General features: G+C 23.7%; 1 protein-coding gene and 1 long non-coding RNA gene across 4 annotated transcripts in view; one reads left to right on the top strand and one right to left on the bottom strand.

The window, feature by feature from the left end:
• Positions 1 to 23,315, bottom strand: part of LOC122502994 (protein madd-4) — a 245,727-nt gene that overhangs the window by 99,280 nt on the left and 123,132 nt on the right. For all 3 annotated transcript variants that reach the window (XM_043613374.1, XM_043613388.1, XM_043613381.1), the window contains one exon: positions 11,005 to 11,106. In XM_043613374.1, coding sequence (XP_043469309.1) covers positions 11,005 to 11,106 — 102 coding nt within the window. The remainder of the gene's footprint in view (positions 1 to 11,004; positions 11,107 to 23,315) is intronic.
• LOC122503062 overlaps positions 1 to 23,315 on the top strand; it is a 164,438-nt gene that overhangs the window by 110,650 nt on the left and 30,473 nt on the right. The window contains exons 4-6 of the long non-coding RNA XR_006301706.1: positions 3,502 to 3,559; positions 3,858 to 4,026; positions 4,576 to 4,847. This is a non-coding gene — a long non-coding RNA (uncharacterized LOC122503062). The remainder of the gene's footprint in view (positions 1 to 3,501; positions 3,560 to 3,857; positions 4,027 to 4,575; positions 4,848 to 23,315) is intronic.

Here is a 23,315-nt window from a genome sequence, read left to right as displayed (position 1 = left end):
TTTTATTCTTTAAAATAAAATTTAAAAATAAAATTAAAATTAAAATTTTTTATTTTATTTTATTCAACACAAAAATGTTTATTCTTATTTTCACTTTTCGCTTGATGAGTTTTTATTTTCTCTTTAATATAAATATAGTAAAAATAAAATTCTTACAAAGTGAAAGTGTAAAAAAAAATTTATCAAAGTGAAAATGAAAGTGATAATAAAAATCTTTCAAAGTAAAAATGTCTAAATAAAAATCTATCAAAGTGAAAATTAAAGTCAAAGTATAGAGATAAAATTACATAATTATCCCCCCAGTAAAACACTGAAGTCAAGTAATTTCTTTTCCCTTTTTTTTGAAACACAAAAATTATCATTTCGAGATAAGAAGCAATTTTAATAAGATAAGAAGCAGCTAATTTTTATAAACGAAAATCAACCTAATTTTTCTATATTCCAAAGAGACAACAAATTCTTCCACCCTTCGGTGCCCTATATAAATATTATTGAGGCGTAAAATTCAAAATCCAATATTCTCCGGTTACGTAAAAAAAAAATATCCAAAGTATCAAATAAATCGATATAAAAAAAAGGAATAATGTACGAAGGCACATGACCGAATTTCATGAGAAATAAACCCTAAAGGGGGGGTTGTCCACTCTCCTTCTTCTGATTCCTTCAATTCGTAAAAAACGAATGTCTCGAAGAAATTGGAAAGTATTCTAAGCGCCCTGAGGCGTTTCGTAAAAGTGGAAGAATAATCATAAATATAAAGGGTGAATTTGCTCTTATCAGCGAGGAAATCGAGTAAGCCTTCGATCTTCTACCCCTTCTTTCATATAAACAGCACAAGACTTGATAGAAAATGCGAAGGGGGGGGGGAGGAGAGACTATTGGTGATTCTCGCTTCAAGTTTTATCGCGACTCATAAACCGTTTTGCTCAAGAATCATTTCGTATTTAACGCACACTTGACCGGGACACATTTCGTGCGGTAATGTCATTTCGTATATATATTCTCTTTTTTTTCTTTCATATTTTTTTTTTTTTCAAGAAAGAAAAAAATTTGTATTTTATGTGACACGACGAAGATACTAGTGCGACATTAAATGTAGATATAACAGCCGCGTTTTCTATACGCATTAGTCTCTTGATGGAATTTGAAGACCGTCGCGGAACATTTTATTGAATGACATTACGATTTTAAGGGCTGACATGAAAAATCACTATCAGAAAAACACGTAACAAAAAAAATTTTACAGAAATTATTTTGATTAAAAAACGGAGACAAAAAATATTAATGGATCTTTTTGGAAATTAACGACATTTTGGAAAATTATTAGACTGGAAAAAAATTTATTTGATTCAAATAACTGATTACTTGTCTATTATTTATCAAATAAATATTTACTCGAATAAAACAAATTTTATTTAATAAAAATAATAATTAAATTATTATTAATAATTAATAATTAAATTTATAATTTATTAAATGGTATTTGAACCAAATAATGGGGGTATTTTCAGTATTTGAAGCAAATAATATTTAACTGACTCAAATAAAAATTATTTGCTTCAAATAAATATTTGTTTAAAAATAGACGAAAAATCGGTTATTTGAATAAAATAAATTTTTTTCAGTGTATTACTTGTCCATTTTTAAATAAATAATTACCTGATTTTTATTATTAAACATAATATTAATTACTATTATTTTAATTCATATTAAATAAAAAATATATTTTTTTGTAATTAAATAATAATTTCTTCAAATACTAAAATTATGGGTTTAAATACACTTTTGTTTGATTAAAATATAATTTACTTGATCCAAGTAAATATTTATTTGAAAATAGACGAGAAATCGGTTATTTGAATCAAACAAATTTTTTTTTAGTCCATTACTTGTCCATTTTCAAGTAAATAATTACTTGATTTTTATTATTAAATAAAATATTAATTAATAATAATTTAAATGATATTAAATAATTACCTAAATTTTATAATTAAATGATATTTGCTTGAAATACTGAAATTTCGTTGAAATACAATTTTTTAGTTCAAATATAATTTACTTGAATCAACTAAATATTTATTTACTAATAGACAAGAAATCGGTTATTTAAATCAAATTAATTTTTTTCAGTTTATAACATTAAATATTGAAATTGAAAATAGATAAATTATTTATTATTATTTTTATCAAATTTTTTTTCTGATTCACAATGAGATACATTTTATTCTAAAGAAAATACAAAATTATTTAAGAATCGTTGCTGAGTAACATTATTTTCTTATTATATTTAATTTAATAATGCTGAAAAATTGTTGAAAATAAAAATTATTTGAATCAAACAACTGATCATTTTTCAATTATCAAAAAAAATATTTACTCAAACCAAATAGTTTTTATTAATTTATTTACAATTATTATTATTAATTAATATTTAGTTAATAATAAAAAATTAAATTGATAAATAAATATTAATATTGAATAATATTAGTACATATTTAATTATGAATTAAATTAATTAATAATTAATAATTATACCTGAATAATATTATTTATTTATATTTTATTAATCAATTAAATCGAATAAATTGTATTTGAGACAATAATTTCAGTACTTTGAAGCAAATAGCATTTTATTGACAAAAATAAAAATTGTATAACTAATAGAAATTATATAATAAAAATAAATATTTATTTTACACTAGACAAGCTTTTGTATAAATTAAATAAAGTAATATTATTATTCTTTCGATTTATTACAAGTTTAACATTACTATCTATATAAATAATTAATAATACAGTAAATGAAAATTGTATTAAAAAGTATGATTTGAATTTTCCCGCTGAACGGTAACATTGATTACAGTGGTTGGCAATGGTGGCAGCACTGCTCTCTACGACGTTCACACGCCACGCCAATTCACTCATAACTGTCATGGCGTCGTTAGTAGAAGAACGATTGACGTGTTGGGAAAATTTTAATCTTTTTATTTTGTGTTAATCCTATCGCATGACATGAAAATTTTACGGTAATTAACTTTGTTTTATCGTAAATAATTGATATATTGCAAAAGTTTTAGGAAAAAGATGAATAATAGTAATATTTTTAGAGACATGTAAATGTAAATGTCAATTTTTGTCGGAATTAAATTTACTTGAATCGCGCACATTTTGTCGAAACTATCAGTATTTTTGTATAATTGAGATTGTATTTGGCCATATAATTAATATTTTCTAATAATAACAATGAAAATTATAAAAATATTTTTTTGTAAATATGTACAATTGTACGTTTCACCTCAAAAGAATTGCAAAGAGCCATCTAGCGGTGAAAAAGTTAACTTTTCTGTACTTTCTTCATATTACCGACACTTGACTCTTTTATCATGTCAAAAATTGTAAAATACTTTTTTTTTATTATAAATATTTATAAATAAACTATGGTAATTCGATTTAGAGAAAGATAATTGAAATTATAAATTTGCATAATTTTTTTGTTCACAGATTCCAAGAAAGTTTTATTATCCGTGATGATGCACTTGGACACCACCTGTCAATTGAGGTAAATATTTTTTGATCGTTTGAGTATTTTATTTACTTTATTCATTTTTTTATTTTCTTTTACTTCTCTTTTATTTTTTTTCTCGAATCTAATGCAAAGTAATTATATTTTAATAAAGAAATTTCATTAACCATATAAAAATTAATATTTGTCCAACGTTCTTTTGTTAAAATAAATTAAATAAATCAATATTATTTTTCCTTCTATTTATTAATAGTTTAACATTATTTTGTGTATAAATAATACAGTAAATGAGAATTGTACTAAAAAGTATGATTTGAATTTTCCCGCTGTACAGAAACAATGATTGGCAAAGGTGGCAACACTGCTCGCTGCGACCTTCACACTACACGGCAATTCACTCATAAGTGTCATGGCGTCGTTAGTGGAAGAACGATTGACGTGTTGGGAAAATTTTAATCTTTTGATTTGGTGTTAATCCTATCGTATAACATGAAAATTTCACGGTAATTAACTTTGTTTTATCGTAAATAATTGATATATTATAAAAGTTTCAGGAAAAAGATGAATAATAGTAATATTTTTAGAGACATGTAATTGTCATTGTCAATTTTTCTCGGAATGAAATTTACTTGAATCGTGCACATTTTGTTGAATACTCTCAATATTTTTGTTAATTGAGATAATATTTTTTCATATAATTAATATTTTCTAAAAATAACAATGAAAATTGGAAAAATAGTTTTTTCGTAAATATATGTGTAATTGCAATATTGTACATTTAACCTCAAAAGAATTGCAAAGAGCCATCTAGCGGCGAAAAAGTTAACTTTTTTGTAGTTTCTTCATATTATTACCGACAGACGGCTCTTTTATTGGTTTTATTCTTTTATTGTCAAACAATTTGACAGTTTTAGATTAAAAATGTTAAAAATAATAAATGTGAGATTAGAAATAATCAAATATTGTGAATAAAAAAAAAGTAAATAAACTAATGCAATTTTAGGGAAAGAAATCATTTAAATTATATATTTGAAAATTTTTTTTGTTCACAGATTCCAAAGAAAATTGCCAGTGTTATTATTTGTGATGGACAAATTTATGAGTTCCGAAACTGCAAAGTTAGGTTATGTTATTAAAATATTCAGAGTTTTGATGGAAAAAAGATGGAAACTATTTTATAAAATCATTGATGAGCTCCGAAACTGCCAAGTGAGATTATTTTATTAAAATATTCAGACTTTTGATGGAAAAACCTGGAAAACTATTTTTAAAAATTATCGACGAATTCAGGAATTTGAAATACATCATCAACATCAAATTTTCGGTGAGTCCAAAATATTAATATTTCTACAAAGTGAATTTTGGGGTGAGTCCTAAATTAATATTTCTACCAAGTAAATTCTAATTTAGTTCCATCAAAAAAATTTTTTTTTTTATTTCCTTTAATAAATTTTAAAAAGAATTTCTCTAAAAGAAAAATAAGAAAACTGGGTCGTCAGAGAGAAACGCGCGAAAATGACTAATTTTCCTTTTAGAATGAGTTATTTATTTCTTTCAACTCATTTTCACGAGTTGAACTGCACTAGATTCGCTAAAGGTAGATGTGTAATGTAATATTCACGAGAGGGTCAGTACGCTTGAAGGGAACCTTGTTCGACACAGTAGACGACCCCGCTGGCCTGATAATACTTTGAAAATATTTAACTTCCCTTTTTGCACAAATGAAAATGAATAATTAAACAAAAAAAATCCAATCTTAAATTCTTTGTCACTTTTATATTAATATAAAGGGGAGAAAATATTTCTATATTTGAAATTCACGTCTTCATTTTTCTCTTCTATTTTATTTTTTTATTTTATTCTTGCAATGTTAGACGCGAGAAATTTTCTCAAGTGTTTACTTTTCAACACTGATTTTTATTCCATTTGGCAAAAATTATTATTTGCCTTTCCAGCTTGAAATCAAAAGGTCGTATTTTTATTCGCGTATGACAGAATTTCATCTCGGTATAGAAAGTGACATTTATTTTCCCCTCTCTGTCGACGTTTATTTTGTTTCGAGTGACAGAATAAAAAAAAGTGGTGGGGGAGGGGAAGATTTCCAGAAATAAGCTTTTATATTATTATTTAATAAAAAGTGACAGAAGGAAAAATTAAATTTCCTAATTGTCGAGCATTGGATTGTAGATTTTAGTTGATTTTAAATTGTACATTGAGAATATGTTAATAGTAAAATAGATAAATATTGAGATTGCACTTGGCTTTTGAAGTTTATGGAGACAGTTGAGGGAAATTGCAAGGAAGCACTTTCATTAAGAATTGAAAGCCAGAGCTTCGATCTCTGTTACTTTTGTCTTTGAGTTAAGAATCTCATATAAAGGGATTTACTTACTGTTAGAAAGCGGTACTGTAGAATGAATAATGCCTCAACTTTCAAAGAGATTTTTTTTTTCTTTTTCTCCAAAAAACTAAAACGTGTCTGATGTTTACTACTTTTCTATTTTTCTTTTTGTCCCCTAAGTTTTTTTTTTGAATTGAAAAACAATTTTAAAATATATTTCTTGCGTTTGATTTTTATACTAACTTCATTTCAAGAAAATGGAAATTTATTTTAAAACATAGAAAAAGTTCTTTTTATTTCTTAAAATAACAAAGAAAAACTTTTTTGGTTCGATCAATCGTAAAATTTTCAACTTGAAACTTTTTTAACCCCATGAGAAAGAAACGGAAATTTTTACTGTTCTCACTTCAGTGAACCGAATAGAAAAAATAAAGAAAATGTTCCTATATTTTTATTGAAAATTTGAATAATATTTTAGAGTTTTGTGTAATTTATTAGGGGAGCAATAAAAATTGGTAAATATATAGGCGATGAAAATGGAAATAAAAAGAATTGTTTGATGAATTTTTTTAAATATTGAAAATATTTATTTACACTCTAAAGAAAATTATAACTTTTATGAAATTGGGAAAATAACTTTAATGAATCAATTCGGCATTAATTGGAAAATTTGCCGATTATTTTTTGCTAATTAGTTATGCAAAAATTAATTTTGCCGTAAATATTCATAATAACTCGGAAAAATTACGTTTTTTGCATTTAGAATAGTTAGTTTTTTTATAAAATTGTTTAAACAATTTTTAACTATCACGACAAAATCAAAATATTTGAAGACACAATTTCAGGTCCACGACAAATTATTCACATTTAATTTTAATTATTAAATGCTAATAACTTGCAAACACTCATTTTTTCCATTTTATTCATTTTTTTACTAAATTGCGTTTAAATAATTTAATATTTAATATTCCTTCGCCATTCTTTCTTGTAGTTGAGATAAATCGTAATTTATTTAAAATTTAATAAATTGTTTAATTAATTAATTTAATTTGTTAAATGTCAATTTATTTATTTAAAGTGAAGCACAATGGAAAAATTATTTGTGAATAATTTTATTTTTTATATTACCTATTCAAAATAATTTTTTTGAAATTGAATAATATAATTTTCATTTCAAATAAATTGAAAAAAATATTAAATAAATTACTAAGTTTTGAATAAATTTCAATTAATTTCAGCAACACTAAAAAAAATTTATTTTGATTGAAATAACCGATTATTTGTCTATTAATTAACAAATGAATATTTACTTGAATCAAATAAATTATATTTGAATCAATAATTTTTGGATTTGATTCAAATACCATTTAATTGACTGAAATAAAAATTATTTGATTCAAGTAAGTATTTAATTGACGATAGTCAAGTTATTTGAATCAAATAATTTTTTTCCAGTGTAAGTTATTAAATTATTAAATTATTTAAACAATTTAGTAAAAAAATAAATTAATCAAAACGGAAAAAGGGAGTTCTTGTCAAAATAGTTTAAACAATTTCTTACTATCAGAATAAAATCAAAAACAATATATAAAGATGAATAAATTTTAGATCGAGGAAAAATAAATCAACTTAATTACACATGAAATAATAAATTGATTCCCCTCCCCCCCCCCGCAAAATAGAGAAAAAAAAATTCTCTCAAGAAATATTTATTTTTCACAAAATGCGTTTCGCGGAGAATAAAATCGTAATATAAAACAGATTTCGATACTCCCAGGACGAAGCTTTCAAAATTGGTACGTCTTTACAAAAGAGAGCCTTAGCCTTTACTGAGTTTGTTTTATGTCTCGCAAGCGATACAATCAGAGCCGCGTATATATATATTGTGAATAAGAAAAGGAAAAAAAAAGTATAAAATGAAATTTATTTTCTCTCAAAAGAATACAGTTTGCTTTGCTTATGAAACAATCAGTTTACTAAAGAAAAAAGTCTATGACTGAGAGAGCATGAAATCTTTTACAAACTTGTTTGGAAAATAACCCCACGACAATACTAGCTTTTAGAAAATTATTTTTACAACAAAAGAAAATGAAAAATTACAAAGTTTTTGCAAAATACAGAATGGAGAAAAAATTTCAAAGTAAAAAACATATTCTTTGGAAATGTTTTTTTAAAATATTTTTTCTATCATTTTTTTTTTATAATTTGATACAGTAATAAAAAAAATTTATTTGATTCAGATAACTTGTGTATTATCCAAGTAATTATTTACTTAAATCAAGTTATTTTTTATTTAAATAAAATAAATTTTATTTGAACCAATAATTTCTGTATAGATATTCGAAGCAAATACTGAATAAAAATAATTGCCATTTAATTGAAACAAATAAAAAATTATTTGATTCGAGTAATTATTCATTTGATCTTCATTATACAGTCAACCAAAAATTATTTTTGAATTAACCGAATTGTTTTGATTCAATTTATAATAGGTTTGATTCAATAAAAAAACGTATAATTCAATTATAACATATGTTTAATTCAAACATTTTTTTTTGGTTGGCTACGTATTTTTGGATTAAAAACAAATTTTTCTAAGTTTTATTTTTTATTTATTTTATCTTTTATTCCTTTTATTTGTGAAGAATTCGAATTTTACAACTTACTGACGTGAAAAAAGTTATTTTTCCTCCTTTTGCAATTTCATTTATATTGCAAATAAATATCATGAAAGACATTTAATGGAAAAATATTTTAACAAATATTAGAAATTGGGAAAAAAAAATTCTTGTTAAAATAGATTTTTTTTAAAAATAAAATTAAAATCTATACAAAATAGAGAGTTGAAAATTGTAAAAGAAAATTTACAAGCGTAAAAAGTGTATTTTGAATAGTTGACAGTATATATATAAAGTTGTGAGAAAAGTAAAAATGACGGGAGAAATTTTACAAATGTCAGTAGCAAAGGCGCTGGACCATGACTAGTAAGGGAAAAATAAACAGTTTTATTCATAACAGCCAGACGCAAATGGCTCTCTCAAACGTTATATATAGTCGTCGACGACTTTAGACGGAAGTCGAGATCTTATTTTTCCGGAAAAGGCTCCTTTCGTCACTGGTTTTCTTTCAAAAAATTGCGTTCAACTGTATTTCCTTTGTGCTCCTTATTCTATATCTTGGGCTTATGCTCTTGTGAATTCACACATATGAATTTTTAAAATGACTTTGATAACTGGATGTTTATATTTTGTTTTTATTTTTTTAAGTGTTTCGTTTGTTAAAAATATTTTGCAATATTTTTTTTTTTGTTGGTTTGCTTTAATTTAAATTATTAAATTACAGAAATTAAATTAAATTTAAGTTAGAGGAATTAAATTAAAATTATAAAATGGCTGAAATTAAATTAAATTGAAATTATAGAAACTAAATTAAAATTTTAGTTTTAATTGCATTTAAATTATAGAAGTTGAATTAATATTTGAATTTTATTTATTCCAAAAATTACAGTTATTTTTTTTTTTATTAATATTGATTTTTGTTTATTCATTTATAATATTTATTATTTTTTTAAAATGTACTATATTTATTTATTACATTTTAATATTTTTATTAAAAATCAAAACTACGAGAAAATAGTTTATTTGATTAAAATAAACTATTACTTGTATATTATCAAATAAATATTTATTTGCAACAAATATTGAAATCATTGGTTTAAATACAATTTATTTGATATTAATAAATATTGTATTTGATTCAAGTAAATATTTATTTGATAATACATAAATAATCGGTTATTTAAATCAAATACATTTTTTCAGTTTATTTATTTATTTATTATTATTATTTTATTAAGAATTGAAAAATTAATTGAAATTATAAACAAATTCTTCTATTATATTATTATTTTTTAATATCAGTATTAAGTTAATTCCCTAATTAAAAAAATATTTTTCAACTTTAAATTTCATCTTTCATTCAAATAATGAAGAATAGAAAAAAATGCGTTCGGAAAAAAAATTGTATAAATATTAAGTCGATACTTTTCCATTTACGATAGTTTGAATAATTTTTTTTTAGGTTAAAGTTGTTTTTATTTTTTTTATTATTCTCACTAGAAAGAAGATTTTTAAACTGCAGTGTGAAGGAACATGAATTGTTTATGACATGAAAAAAATACACCATATATGCTTATGTCCACGTCATTTTATTGAACTCTTGAAGGCACTTATGCGCATAAAACTTGCAAATTACCTCCGGCCTTTTCTACTTTCTTTCATAGTTTTTCCCCTTAAAAAATTTTTTACGATCGTTTAACGACTTTCACAAAAGATGCGTTTGTTCATTTTCAGCTATTTGAGAAGCGTAGGAATAAAAATCATTTTTTTTCAATATAGTTTGAATTTTTTTCTTATATATTCTACACTTGGTCTAATTTGTGTTTTTTTTATATTTGAAATTTGACTTTCTGTTATTTTTGTAAAAGTGATTTTTTATTACAATTTTTTTATTAAAATTAAATTCTATTAATTGTAGAGAAATGTATTAATTACTCCCAAGATTTTAATTAGTAAAAATGTTTATTAATTGAAATTAGCGACTGACTTTCGGCTTTTGAATTAGTAAATTTTACTAATAAATTAGAAATTACTATTAGTAGAAATTTAAAATATTAAAAATAAATAGTAATGAAATTAAAATGAATTAAAATAAATTAAAATAAATTAAATTTAAATTTTACTATTATTAGTAGAAATTACTATTTATTAGTAGAATTTATTAATTCAAAAGCAAAAAGTCAATCGCTAATTTAAATTAGTAAACATTCTTACTAATTAAAATTTAGAGAGTAAATTAATTATTATAAATTAAATAAAAATTAATTATTAAATAATTATTTGTAATTATACACCCGGGGAAAGTTTTTCTGTAATATAAAGAAATCAGTTTCTTAAATTCGTTTTGTTTTATTCAAAATAAATTTTTCTTTCAAATAAAAAGATTTTTTGATTTACGTATAATGTCTTTGGTTTAAACAAATTTTCTTTGAAAAAAAACTGTTTTTGAACCAAATAATTTTTTTTAATCAAATAAAATTTTCTTTGAATCAAAGAAATATTTAATTTTAATTTTTTTTTACCTGACTAGTGGTGAATGCTTCGAATTCGGTCTCAGTGTAAGCCACTTCCGTGTCGCCTTCGTATGTACTATTGTCGCTAATAGCAAAGCCCAAAAGGCATATCTGAAACAAAAGAAAATAAAATCTATTAAAATTTTTTTCTTTATTTTTATTTTTTATTTTACTAAATTCAAGAATTTTAATTTATTTCGATTATTTAATTACGTAAAAAAGGTTTTAATTATTACTTTAACTTTCCCTCTTAAATTTAAAATATTGACGCTAATTAAATAATAAATTAAATAATAAATAAATTAAATAAATAAATGAATTAAAATTCTCGAATTTAGAAAAATAAGAAATAAAATAAAATACAAAAATAATTGAAGTTGCTAGTGAAAATATTCCAAGTCGGATAAATGTTTTTTTTTTCTTTGCCTCTTGTACGTCGAAAAAAGTAAGAAAACCCATTTATATTTGCTCATTTTTCTGGGGAGAAAGTAGAAAAACTATTTTCGAGATACATACAAACCAAAGTGTTGTATTTGCGAATGCTATCACGCTTTCTTGAGAAGCACGTACAAAGCGGATAAAAGAAAAAGTGGTCTAATTTAATTTTATAGCCACGAAACTCCTAGAAAGCAGGCATTTCAACTCGAGAGACAAACCTTCCAAAATATACACTCGAGTTGATTTCAAGTTTTGTACATGTCTGCATTCGATTTAGTACACAGAAAAATGTTTATTGCAAATGACTAAATATTTACAATCTCTCTCTTTCTAGACAATTTTTTATTATTTACTCGCAAATTCAAATCAAATAATTTCCCAACACTTTATTTTCTTCTTTTTAATTTATCAACTCTACGTGATGGTTGGTTTACACTCTCACAATTTTAATCTGTCGTTTCCTTTTCTCATTAAAAAGAAAATGATTACTGCTAAAGTTTTTCAAAAGAGTTTAAAATGTAAATTTTTTTTTATTTTTATATTTTTATTTTAAATAGAATTTATTGAGAAATTGAAAGAAAAAACTTTTTCTAAACTTAATTTTTTCAGGATAGCTAGCTATTCAAAATATAATTCTAGTCCTCTTTTCATTCCAAAAAAAAAGAGAAAGCTTTATTAAATAAAAAAATGTTTTTCCATTAAATGTCCGAATGGGCAATTAAAAGTTGATATAAAGAAGCTCGAGGCTATTTTTATAAAAATAAATGAGAAAATATTTTGCAGTTTATTTATCGTAAATAAAGGTAAAAAATGTTTCGTTTAAATTATATATTCTGTTTTTCTTTAATGGGGAAAATGAGTTAAAATTTATTTAAAATAAATTAGAGTAAAAATTATAGTATAAAATTTGTAGTAAGGAAAAAATTTTTTAAATATTTGCACTGGGAAATGTTTGATGTTTGAATCAAACATAGTTATTATTATTAAAGGAGAAGAAGCTATCAATAATCCGAATCAAATTTTTACAAACATATTAAATATCTTAAATAAATCTCTATAAGCTCATAGATTTCACATGTATCGACAGCACAGCTGCCCGAATACAGAAACCTGCTTAATCTGAAAAATATTTTCGAAATTAATTAATAATTTCAAAATTGTATTTTCTTCAATACTGAAATTATTGGTTCAAATACAATTTATTTAATTCAAATAAAAATTATTTGATTCAAGTTTAAATGTTTATTTGTATCAGTCATGTAATTTTCTTGAAATACTGAAACTATTGGTTTAAATAAAATTCATTTGATTTGAATAAAAATGATTTGATTCAAGTTAATATTTATTTGTTAATAGACAAGTAATCGGTTATTTGCAGCAAATAAAAAAAATATATTTAAAGAAGTAAATTAATAAATTCTTTTTAATTTTATTTAATCGAAAATTAATAAATAATTTATAATTTGTAATTGAAATTAGATTCGTAATAATAATTCTAATTATTATAAAATAAAGAATAGAATAATAATATAATATAATATAATAATAATAGTAATAATAATAATAATAATATTTGAAAAATATATAACGAAAGTATTAGTAAATTTCTTGCGGTACATTCTTGGCCTTAATTGTTCCGACAAAGAGGGTAAAATCGTTGAGCATCAAAGGAGTGAAGTGGTTGAATCGTAACGACAAAGTACTTTTGCTCCGTTATTTCTCTTTGCCGCTAGCATCGACATTTGCTCCAAGGAAATTGAAGCAAAACGAAAAAAAAAAATAAAAATAAATAATAAAAATAGCCCAAGTAAAGCGACCGCTTTCAACGATTCCTAAAGCTTCTCTTTCTCTCTCGCTCTATCGCCACATAATCTCCAAGTGGAATTAAGTGTCAAAGGAATAATAATTTTATAGTCTGTAAAACTTATATACCTTTTGGAAATTTCGAGGCTAATTTTCAAACAACATGAGATAATATAAATATTTGTAAAGATTTTGGAATTTTTCTTGGGAATATTTGGTAAATATTGATAAATATTTTACAAATATTTGTAAACGTTTGGAAATATTTGCACTGAGAAATAATTTGTTTGATTCAAATAACCGATTACTTCTCTATCATCAAATAAATATTTACTTGAATCAAATAATTTTTATTTAAATCAAATAATTTTTATTTAAATCAATTAGATGGTATTTGCCTCAAATACTGAAATTATTTATTCAAATATAATTTAATTGATTCAAGTAAAAATTATTTGATTCTAGTAAATGTTTATTTGACAATGGATTTTGCAAAATTTATAAAATTCTCAGTTAAAAAGTATTGATAATCTGAGATTCGGTAGAAAAGCATTTTACACCCCCTTTTTTCTTAAAGATGGAAATTTTTTTTCTTCCCGATCATAAAACAAATTAGGACAACAATTGCTCCTTTGCGTTCGTTTTAAACGACTGCGAAGCTCCAGGTGGAAATTTTACGAGAAACGGTCGCGTAAAGAACAATGTGAAAGAGAAAACAAGCATCCGGGGAATTATTTTCTTGTAGATGAGAAATGCCTTGTTTGCACACTCTCTTTTCGTTTCTCTCTTGTATATACACATCACATCAGTATATTCTTGAGTTCACCTTCTAGCACCTCCAGTTAACCCATGCCGTCGATATGCGTTATTTCAGGCACGTTTTTCCCCCCGAAAGAACGTCCGGAGAATATTTTTCGATTTAATCGCAATCCGCCCTCAGAGACTTGTAGCTATGTGTGTTTGTGTTTGTGTATGTATGCCGAAGCAACGGCATGTCGAAAGAAACTGGATTTTCTCCACCCGTTCAAATATGTCGAATCAAATCGTTTCCATTCCCTGCAATATTTTCAGACTTTCTGCAAATGCCACCTTAGTCCGAGAGAGACTCAAGAGTTATAGAATCTCGTATTAGCATTTTTTTATTGTAATGTTAAACGTATTTTTTTAAGATGCAAATAATGTGAAAAAAAATATTCATCTGGAATAAATATAAATTTGACTTTATTAGAAAAATTTTTATTTCCATTACCCACAGGTCAGGGAATTCAGGAAAAAGTCAGGGAAAGTAGAATTGGTCAGGGAAAAGTCAGGGATTTTTTTTAAAAGTACCCAATGGGAAATTTACAACTGGCGTAGTACTGCGCCAGCACTGGCAGCACTGGCGGCAAGGCTGAGAGCCAGCACTGGCATGGCACTGGGATGATAACGCCGTCTGGCGCTGCCGAAGTACTGTCTGTCAGTGCTGCCAGACAGCGCTGGCGCAGCACTGGACCAGTGCTGGCTGAGAATATTGCCGCAATAAATGCCGTATTGTCATTAATTAGTCGTAAATTCATAATTATAAATAATTTAACAACAAAATGGTAAATAATATTAATAAATAGTTATTATTCATAAAATATTTCTCTTCTTAAAGAAATTGTATTAAAGATGGAGACTAACAATGGATATAGTAAATGAAGTAGAAAAAAATTGTTTATAACATTTAAAAATTAAATAATAAACAATTACAGTAAGTGTGCATTAGATTTTCATATTTTAGTACCTAACGATTGGAATCTAGAAATATCGCAAACCTATGAAAATAAACAAAATTGCTGACGAGGGGAATCGAACCTACGACCTACGGACTAACAGACTAACGCTCTAACCACTATGCTAACGACACGTGTGTGCAGTAAAATTTTAATATCTCAGTATCATTCAGACATACAATTATTGAGTCAAAGATGAGAAAAAAATAGGGATACGTTAGAAATAATAAATTGAAATAAAATAAATTAAACTAAATTTTTAAAAATTAAATTACTTTACTTATTGCATTTAACATTTTACGTAATTCTTAAATTACGTGGTAATTAAGTATAATAGTATTTTAATAGGAACAAAATTATTATTGAGATTAAAGTTTAAATTTTGTTTATAATTTTAATTTGTTTAAATAATTTATTATTTACAAAATTAGACAATTGTGTTAAATTGTTATTATTAAATTTAATAAGAATAAAAAATGAACAACTGAAAAGTAAAATATTAATTTTTTTCAATAAATTTATATTTATAAACATTCATAAACTTTTTTATAATTTTTTTCAAGTTTATGTCAAAAAAGCAATGTTGGCAAAGAGCGTTGTGAACAATTTTTCTATACTCAGCCAGCACTTGCCGCCGAGCCTTGTCCAAGCTTTGGCGAAACAAAAATTCTGTACTGCGCCAGCACTAATTGTCGAGGCTCGGCTAGACTACGCCGAACAATCGTCTGAGTACTAAGCCAGTGGTGAACATCGGCACTACACTGGCATTTCCCATTGGGTACTGGAAAAAATGAACTGTTTAGAATTTAAAGAAAATTCTGAATTTTTGTGTCTTTTTGTTTGCCTCAATGCTTTATAAACTATGAAATTACCACGAATTTTAAAAAAACCTTAAATTTATTCTATTTCTGACAATAATATTCAGGAATTTTTATATAATTACCTATAATAATTTGAATGTTCTTTCATTCATTCACTTTTTATGTCCCTCACACTCTGAAGTTGTCTTTTGTTTATACTTTTGTTTTTTGTTAACTTTAGATTGTATATTATATCATTATGTTATAATTATTTTTATTTTATAATTAATTCAAAATTGTAATGACAAATAGAAATCATCAGAATTTTTTTCACTTCTTTTCATTAAAAGACTAAAATTTTGTTAAATATTATATTTTGTCAAATTGAAATGATGCAGATTTTTGTTCTTTACTTCTGAACAAAATAAGAAATTGTTAAACAACTGTGATGAAGAAATAGAAAATTTATTTATTTTGCATTATTTTTGTTTATAAATCACATTTTTGTAAACAAAATTATTATTTTGTTTTAGAAAAAGAAGAAAAATATTTGCACAATTTCTATTTTTAATCTTATTTTTGGAATAGGATTTTCCACAGGAATTAAGACATTAAAAAATTTCAATATCAAACCTTTTTTAAATTAAACAACTTATAAAAAATTGTTATAAAACATGAAGATATTGATTGCTCCGAGTCGAAGACTCGGAGTGATCGATTTCTTCATGTTTTCTAATATTTAAAGATGACCGAGAGATAAAATCATTATTTTATATTCTAAGAATATTGTTACTGTAACTTGCTCAAAATTATTTTCATCATTTTAATTCAATTATTATTTTCTAGAATATTAAATTATTTTTTATGAAAATAATTGAATTCGTGTGAAATTTTTATTATTTATGAAAATAATTAAATGTTTGTATACAGTTTTATTAAAATTTTTTTTAAATAATTGAATTCTTTTTGGGAAATTTTATTAAAATAATAGATATTGAAAATAATTGAAATTAGAAAAATTTTTGAAAATAATTTAAATTAAAACGAATTTTTTTTTACATTTATGAAAATAATTGAACTTTGGAAAAGAATTTTGTTATTTATAAAGATAATTGGGATGTTTACGAGAATTTTTTTTCAAATTTTGAACATTGTTGAATTTTATAAGAAGAATTTTATTTTTTTTGAAAATAATTGAATTTCTGCAATTATTTGTAATTTCTCCAAAATTGAATTTTTTTTAGTTTTCAACAAAAATTTAAATTAGAAAACTTTTAAATTCTATTATTTTTAAAATTGCTAATTTTATTTAAAAAAGGCAGTAATAAGTTAGCCGCGCGAATTGTTGCTGGTTTATTGTAAACTTTAATTAGGTATTTCCATAAATAACAATATTCATCACAAGAATTTAATTATTTTCAAAATTAATAAAATTCTTCGTAGAAATTTCAATTATCTTTATAAATGAATAGTAAAATTTGAAATTATTTTCAGGAATTTTTAAAAATTTTATTGCAAAATTCAATTATTCAAGTATTCATGACGAAAATTCAATTATTTTCAAACATTTTAATAAAATTCATGCCAAAATTTCAATTTTTTTAAAAATTTTTCTTAATTTAATGATTTTTAATATTCTACTATTTTAATAAAATTTCCCAAACGAATTCAAATATTATTTTATTTTGCAAAAAAATAAAAATTACACAGAAATTCAATTATTTAAAATAGAATTTGCATAAATTTTTTCGAAAAAATTGAATGTTTTAAAATTTGGCATTAAATTCCTCCCAGTATTTCAATTATTTTCATAGATTTTAAAATTCTTTTCAGCGATTTAATTATATTTATAAATAATAAAATAATTTGAAGGAAGTCAATTATTTTCATAAATAAAAATATTCATCACAAGAATTTTTTTATTTTCAAAAATTTTTAATAAAATTTATTGCAATATTTTAATTATTTTCAAAAACTTTTTTGGGTTCAATAATTTGTATATCTATTATTTTACTTAAACATCCCAAAAGATTTCAATTATATAAAAACAATTTTGACAAAATTCCTCACGAATATTCAATTATTCTCTAAAATAATGAAAATGTCGCAGGAATTCAATTATTAAAAATAGAATTTGCAAAAATTTAAAAAAAAATTAATTGTTTGAAACTTTTTTATAAAATTATTCACCTTACGAAATCCTGAAGGATAGAATTTTTTTTCAACTTTTAAGAATTAGCAGGTCCATCCGCCTTCCAGCAGAAAATCGAATTTTTTTTTAAAAAAGTCATTGAAAATTTATTTCTTCTATTTTTTAATATTTCTATTATTAAGTTGATTTTATAAATGTTAGATTTTATAGAAAATTACTTAAAAATTAAATATATACAACTTGTTTTGAGTGAATCAGAATATTCCTTAGGGTCAGGGAAAAAGTCAAAATTTTGTCGGGAAATCAGGGAAATGTCAGGGAAAAACAAAATTAAATTTTTGTATCAACCCTGTGTTAATACTTTCGCTATTTTAGAGAAATTTATCGCAGGTACAGATACCCATGTAGAAATTTCCCTACTTGTCCCTACCAAATGTTGGATTCTGATTAGAACCATCCTAGAAAATCTACTCTAGAAAAATCTGTCTAGAACCTCGCTAGATTCTGACTAGAATCTCTAGTCTACAAAAACTAATCGGTTTCCAATCAAATTCTAGTTAAAGAATTATTATTACTAATTTTGTATTATAAAGAATTATTATTAATTGACATTATTATTTATTATTTTAATAATTTAAATAATTTAATAACTTTATAATTTTTTAATTTAAATTATTATTAGATTATAAAGAATTATTATTAATTGAAATTATTAGATAATTCAGACTAGAAAAACTCACTAGGACCTTATTGATTTCCAACTAGCGACAAACTAGTGTACAAGTAATATACATAAATTGTCTTTCTATAAATAAATATTTTTATGAATTGTCAAAAACATTTTAAAGTATAATTGCACTTACATATATTTTTAAATAATTATTTTTACGGATAATATTACAATATTTAGGTAATAAAAATTAATTATACTCACATAATTAATATTTATTTGTGTCTTATTCTTTTAATTTACTTATTAAATAAAAGATTTTTATTTAATAAAATTGTTTTATTGGAATTTTATGTAAGAATGTTCTACAATATTAAAAATTGGGTTTCAAATATGTTAAAAAATGAAATAATTAAATAATATGCAAAATTTTTTAAAAAATAATGCTGGTAAAAATTATTTAACTAGAATTTGATTGGAACCCGACTAGTTTTTCTAGACTAGAGATTCTAGTTAGAATCTAGCGAGAGCCCTACTAGAGATAGGGGCAAATGGTGAATTGCTGCACGGGATGTTATTTAAGCGGAGGTGCTTCCAAGCTATCACGGCCGGGAGGTATGTGTATCCGACTGGAGTCCCCAAGGTCCAAGGTTCGATCCCCCATGGGCACGAGATTTTTCAACTCAAGTTTCAGGTTTTTCGTGTACAACATTCATTAATAATGTTAATATGAATGAAGAATTTAATTATAAATAGGTTAAGTTGAAAAATAATAATTTTTAAAAGTCAACTAGAAAATTCTAGTCGGGGCCCTATCAACACACAGCTAGTTTTAATACTAGTTCCCGACTAGATATTCTAGTCTATACCCCATCTGCCGACCGTTATGAAAGTAGTTGGGTTCTAACGATTTTCTCTAATCAGTTCCCCACTACAGATAGGGAATTCTGGCTAGGACCCCATAAAATTCCAATCTCAATTTCTGCATGGGTAACATATTCCTTTCTTGAATTTTTTATTGAAATGGCAGGAGACGTTAAATTTTTTGTTGATTAAAAACTGGTTGTTTTAGGTTTTAAAATTAGCTTCTCAATTATAACAAGAACGATAATAATTAAGGGCGATTATAATTTAAAATCACGTAAGAAAACGATCATTAATCCAATCTAGTTTAAAATCCAATTTAAAAAAAAAATAAATAGGTATTTAAGAATTAAATAAGGTTTAGAATTTATAAAGTAAATAAGATTTAGCATTGATAAAGTAAATAAGATTTAGTATTTATAAAAGTAAATAAGATTTAGCATTCATAAAGGAAATAAGGTTTAGTATTTATAAAAGTAAATAAGGATTGTGTGTTGTTTTCTTTTTTTAAAGAAATATAGGTGACCTCAGTAGAAAGTGTTGATCTCATTTCTGTTTCATCTTAGTCAGCTACTTCATACCACGAAGGTCATATAGTAAAATGTCACCCTCGAGGAAAGTTTAAAGGGGGAAAAAAAAGTAAGAAACACGATATGAGTGCAACAATGATAAAATCTTAGTTTCTTTTTTTTTTTTTTTCTTCTTTTGAGCTCATATAGTTGAACGAAATTCAAGTAACGATTACACTTTTTCTTACCCTCATTTTTTCCACTGAATGTCAACTTGAATTATTATTACTCTAATAAAAGTGGCAAAAGGAAAAGAAAATTAAATAACTTTTGGATTAAAGTGCAAAAAAAAAAATATTAATTTAGAATTTTTAAATTACATTTTCTTTTGGTTTACTTTTTCAGTAAGTAAAGTTTATTTTTTAATTTGGTTTTACGTACAATTTTATATTTTAAGTAGTATTTTTTTCTGTTGTAAATTTCTTTTCTAAAATAATTTTTACATTTAAAAAAAAAATAAAAAGGTCGTGTTTTATATCACTTAATTACAATAATATATGTAATTTTGATTATTTTTTTTTTTAGTGTATATTTACACTATCTATTGTGTAGTGTAATTTATATTTTTCGAAATTGAAAATTTACTTTCCGGCCGATTTGACAATGAAGTTTAAGAGAAAAGCAATTTTTATTGACCTACATTCGTCGGGATAAATAACATCAGAAAACTTGGACATTTTAAAGGTAGCTGGTTCAAAATTATTTCTGAAAGAAAGCAAAGCGATTTACTCTCGTTCAGGATCAGATATTTGATAAAAGATAGATATGGAAGGCGTTGAGCACCATATTGCTTTCAAATTGGTTTCCGATTTGAACGTGTGATAAGCCCCAGCTTACACCTAAAAGAAATCGCGTTTCTCTCTCCTCTCTTTTTTGCCATCTTTAGTTATTAGAAGTTCTTCTCCATCCTTTTCATCCTGATGATTCAGTAAGACGCGCATTCCAATCTCAAGATTAAACTATATAACATTAAATTGTCAAATCAATTTTCAAGTTAATTCCCGTAAATTAAAAATATCTCTTTTAGTTGATTTTTAACTTTTTTATTTCTTGAGAAGAACGATAATGAAAGTTTATTGAGTTTTATCATTTTGATTTAATGAAGTTTTAATTTGTATTCGATTTAAGTGTTTCATTCATTATTTCGTTTATTATTTTTATAATATTTCAATTTTGAATAAATTTAATTAGAAATTTTAAAGAACTTAGATTTTTGAAAAATTAATTCAAATTCTTCTGAAACTGAAATTAGTTAAATTTTTAAATAACTAATTAATTATTAAAAATAATGGATTTGTAGAAGAATTTTAGTTAAAAATACTAAAACAATTGAATTTTGAAGAAGTTATAAATTATTGCAGAAATTCAATTATTTTCAGAAGTAATCAATTAATAATAATTAAATATTTATTTAAAAATTAAGTTATTGATGTTTTCGAATAATTTTTTCAGTAAAGAAATTTGTAAATAAATGTAATAGAAATTTATTTGGGTTTCTATATTAACTTTTAGAATCGGATTTTTCTTTTCAGGGAAGAAGTCAAAATTTTGTCTCTAAATTAGGAAAAACAAATTTTTGTAGCATTTTTGTGACAACCTTGGTATTATTTAAATAATCCATGTAAATACACTCATCAATTTTATTCAATTTTTTTGTTTTTTGGTAAAATTTACTTCGACACTGTGAAGCTAAATTTTTTTCCAGTTGATTTTGAAAAAAAAATTTCACACATATAAATATTGAACTTTTTAATTTGTGTATTAGAAGTTTTTCTTGAAAAGAAGGAATAAGGATGCATTATTTTACTTGCCTTACCGCATAACTTCCTTTTTTCTCCTCTTTTTAAGCTTAATTTTAATTAACAACCGTTCTCGCTTCCACGGTGATTAGGGTCATTCCCGACTTAAAGCTAGGAGTCTTCTTTTAAGATAACACCTACTTTGTTGCAAGAGCTTGCGAATATACGTTAACCAACTACTTGTTAAATGCGTTCATTTCCCAAGGAAACTTATTTTTCCTCAAGGAAGAAAAAATTATTCGAAATTTTCCCTTTTTTTATCAATAAATTTTTATTCAATTTGAATAATAAGATGATTCATTAAATGTGGATAAAAACTTGTTTCCACAAATTTATTCAAATTTAAATTGTTTATTAAAATAGTTATTATAATAAATAATAAATAAGTTTATTATAATAACTAGCTAACTTCTTCCTGACTTTTTAAAATAAAATTAGCAATATTAAAAATAATAGGATTTAAAAATTTTCTAATTTAAATTTTTGTTGAAAACACTAAAAAATTCAATTTTGGAGAAATTACAAATAATTGCAGAAATTGAATTATTTACCAAAAAAAAAATTCTTATAAAATTCAACTATGTTCAAAATTTAAAAAAAATTCTCGTAAAAATCCCAATTATCTTTATAAATAACAAAATTCTTCTCCAAAGTTCAATTATTTTCATAAATGGCAAAAAAATTCTTGTCCTACTTTCAATTATTTTCAAACATTTTTCTAATTTCAATTATTTTCAATATCTACTATTTTAATAAAATTTCCCAAAAAGAATTCAATTATTTAAAAAAAAATGTAATAAAATTGTATCCAAACATTTAATTATTTTCATAAATAATAAAAATTTCACAAGATTTCAATTATTTTCATAAATAATAAATTTTTTTAAGGAATTCAATTATTTTCATAAAAAATAATTTCAAATTCTAGAAAATAATAATTTGAAATTTTTGAATGTCTTCATTCGTGGAAAATCCTGTTTCAAAAATGAGATTAAAAGTAGGAATTGTGCAAATATTTTTCTTTTCTTTCTAAAACAAAATAATAATTTTGTTAAAAAAATTGTGATTCATGAACAAAAAAAATGCAAAATAAATAAATTTTCTATTTCTTAATCACAGTTGTTTAACAATTTTCTAATTTTGCTTGGAAGTAAAGATAAAAAATCTGAATAATTTCAATTTGACAAAACATAATATTTAACAGAATTTTAGTCTTTTAATGAAAAGAAGGGAAAGAAATTCTGATCATTTCTATTTGTCATTACAATTTTGAATTAATTATAAAATAAAAATAATTATAACATTAATTAATAATTTAATAATAAAGTACATGTTCATAACTGAAATTTATGGAAATATTTAAAAATATTTGAATTGATCCGAGGAATTCAATTTAAATTGTTTTGAAAATAATTGAATTCTTCCAAAGAATTTTACTATTTATAAAAATAATTGAATTATTGCGAAGAAT

The sequence above is a fragment of the Leptopilina heterotoma genome, unplaced genomic scaffold (genome assembly GCF_015476425.1).
Source record: "Leptopilina heterotoma isolate Lh14 unplaced genomic scaffold, ASM1547642v1 Lhet_108, whole genome shotgun sequence".
Taxonomy (NCBI): domain Eukaryota; kingdom Metazoa; phylum Arthropoda; class Insecta; order Hymenoptera; family Figitidae; genus Leptopilina; species Leptopilina heterotoma.
Note: the sequence above shows the minus strand (reverse complement) of the source record. Positions and strands in the feature narration are given on the sequence as shown.